Consider the following 2,500-nt stretch of genomic DNA (forward strand, 5'->3'; position numbering starts at 1 on the left):
ATATAGGAGTCCACTTTTGCTGGTCATTCCTCTTATTTTTGTATGTAATATAATTTTAATCTTCGGATTTTTTTAATATGCTAGACCACTGCTTTTAATTGATTAATATCAATTTCTACCCTCATTAATTAATTTTATATATATATATATATATATATATATACATACATACATACATACATACATACATACATACATACATACATACATACATACATATATAGACACAGGTTTGGTTATGTGGTTAAGAAGCTTGCTTCCCAACCATGTTGACTTGGGTTCAGTCCCACTGTATGGAACCTTGGGCAAGCGTCTCTGATTTAGTCCTGGGCCAAATTAAGGCTTGTGAATGGATGCCATAGATGGAAATTGGAAGAAGCCTGTTTTATATATACATATATATATGTGCGCAGGTGTGGCTGTGTGGTAAGAAGCTTGCTTCAAAACCACATGATGCTGGATTCAGTTTCAATGTGTGGAACCTTGGGAAGGTGCCTTCTACTATAGCTTTGGGTTGACCAAAGCCTTGTGAGTGGATTTGGTAAACAGAAACTGAAAGAAACTCATCGTATATATGTATATATGTACCTGTGTGTGTGTGTGTGTGTGTGTTTATTCCCCTCACTTGACAACAAGTGCTGATATGTTTTCATCCATGTAACTTCGCAGTTCAGAAAAAGAGAATGGTAGAAAAATTACCAGGTTATAAAAATTTAAGTCTTGGGGTAGATACATTTGACTAACATTTCTTCAATGCAGTGCTTCAGCATGGCCACAATCTAATGACTGCAACAAATAAAACATAAAAGAAAAGATATAGCACTTGTGCTGGTGCCACATAGAAAGCACCCAGTACACTCTGTAAAGTGGTTGGTGTTAGGAAGGGCATCCAGCCGTAGAAACTCTGCCAAAACAAACAATGGAACCTGGTGTGGCTCCTGGCCTTGTCAGCTCCTGTCAAACTGTCCAACCCATGCCAGCATGGAAATAAAAATATCTCTTACTTGATTGAGGGTTGGCAACAGGAGAAGCATCCAGCCATAAAATCCTGCTTCAAATAATTCCTTGTCCAACTTTTGCCAGCATAAAAAAATGCATGATAAATGAATGAATGAATGAATGAATGAATGAATTAGTACTTTAGTCTTTAATCTTCAATAACAATTGTATTTTGGTCCCTCTATAATACTTGTTCTATTTTTCTTTTTTAGCATGACAATCCACCATTGGCTCAGTCTCTGCTTAATGCAATTGCGGTGAGTATAGCTTTTTTTTTTTATTTGGGTGAGGGTCATTGAAAATCAACTGGTTGGTCTGTTCTGGAGAGGAAATTTGTCAATTTGTCCTGTGGCTAAGGATTGTTTACAGAAATCTTTGCCCTGATGTTGCTACTGCAGAAATGAGAATTGCTAGTTCATGACAAACTCTAGAGTAGGGATTCCAGCTTTGAGTACCTGTACTCACTGAGCGGTTGAATAACATCTCAGTAAGTGCAACAAAGATGAAATATATACATTATATTCAAAATATAAACAATAATAAACTAACAGTAAGATGGAAAATAATTTTTATTTTTTTATACTTCCACTCGAGCTCTAAGGATTTTCGAGCGAGATCATTGCCAGTGCCCCTGGATTGACTCTTGTGTGGGTGGCACATAAAATACACCATTTTGAGCGTGGCCGTTGCCAGTACCACCTGACTGGCCTTCGTGCGGGTGACACGTAAAAGCACCCACTACACTCTCTGAGTGGTTGGCATTAGGAAGGGCATCCAGCTGTAGAAACTCTGCCAAATCAGATTGGAGCCTGGTGTAGCCATCTGGTTTCACCAGTCCTCAGTCAAATCGTCCAACCCATGCCAGCATGGAAAGCGGACGTTAAACGATGATGATGATGATGACTACCATGTTGAATTGCTGTTTGTATGCAAATATTAAGATATTTGAATAATTTAAAGTGTTCTGAAATCCGTGAGTTATGTTCTTTCTGAATGAAACCTAAAACACCATTTTAAATTTCGCACCATGTTAATGGCCTTTCCCATGCACCATGTGTTCCTAAAGCTGCTTTTATCTCTATTTCAACTCAGGATTTGCTGTTTTGCCCAGACTTTACTGTAGCCTCAAGCAGAAAATCTGGACCGGTAAGTGATTGCTGCTGCTACTACTACTACTGCTACTACTACTACCCCCCCCCATAGTCCTGTTTATATTACATGCTTTCACTACTACTACTACTACTATTACTATTACTACTACCTCACATAGTCCTGTTTATATTACATGCTTTCACTACTACTACTACTATTACTACTACCCCCATAGTCCTGTTTATATTACATGCTTTCACTACTACTACTACTACTACTACTACTACTACTACTGCTATTACTACTACCCCCCATAGTCCTGTTTATATTACATGCTTTCACTACTACTACTACTACTACTGCTATTATTACTACCCCCCCCATAGTCCTGTTTATATTACATGCTTTC

The 2,500-nt window shown here is 38.0% G+C and overlaps 1 protein-coding gene across 1 annotated transcript in view; it reads left to right on the forward strand.

Moving 5' to 3' along the window:
• The window catches only part of LOC106882504 (protein HID1), a 36,564-nt gene that overhangs the window by 14,345 nt on the left and 19,719 nt on the right, over positions 1–2,500 (forward strand). The window contains exons 2-3 of the mRNA XM_014933199.2: positions 1,212–1,256; positions 2,092–2,145. Of these exons, the coding sequence (XP_014788685.1) occupies positions 1,212–1,256; positions 2,092–2,145 (99 nt within the window). The remainder of the gene's footprint in view (positions 1–1,211; positions 1,257–2,091; positions 2,146–2,500) is intronic.

Source organism: Octopus bimaculoides, chromosome 29, assembly GCF_001194135.2.
Source record: "Octopus bimaculoides isolate UCB-OBI-ISO-001 chromosome 29, ASM119413v2, whole genome shotgun sequence".
Lineage (NCBI taxonomy): Eukaryota > Metazoa > Mollusca > Cephalopoda > Octopoda > Octopodidae > Octopus > Octopus bimaculoides.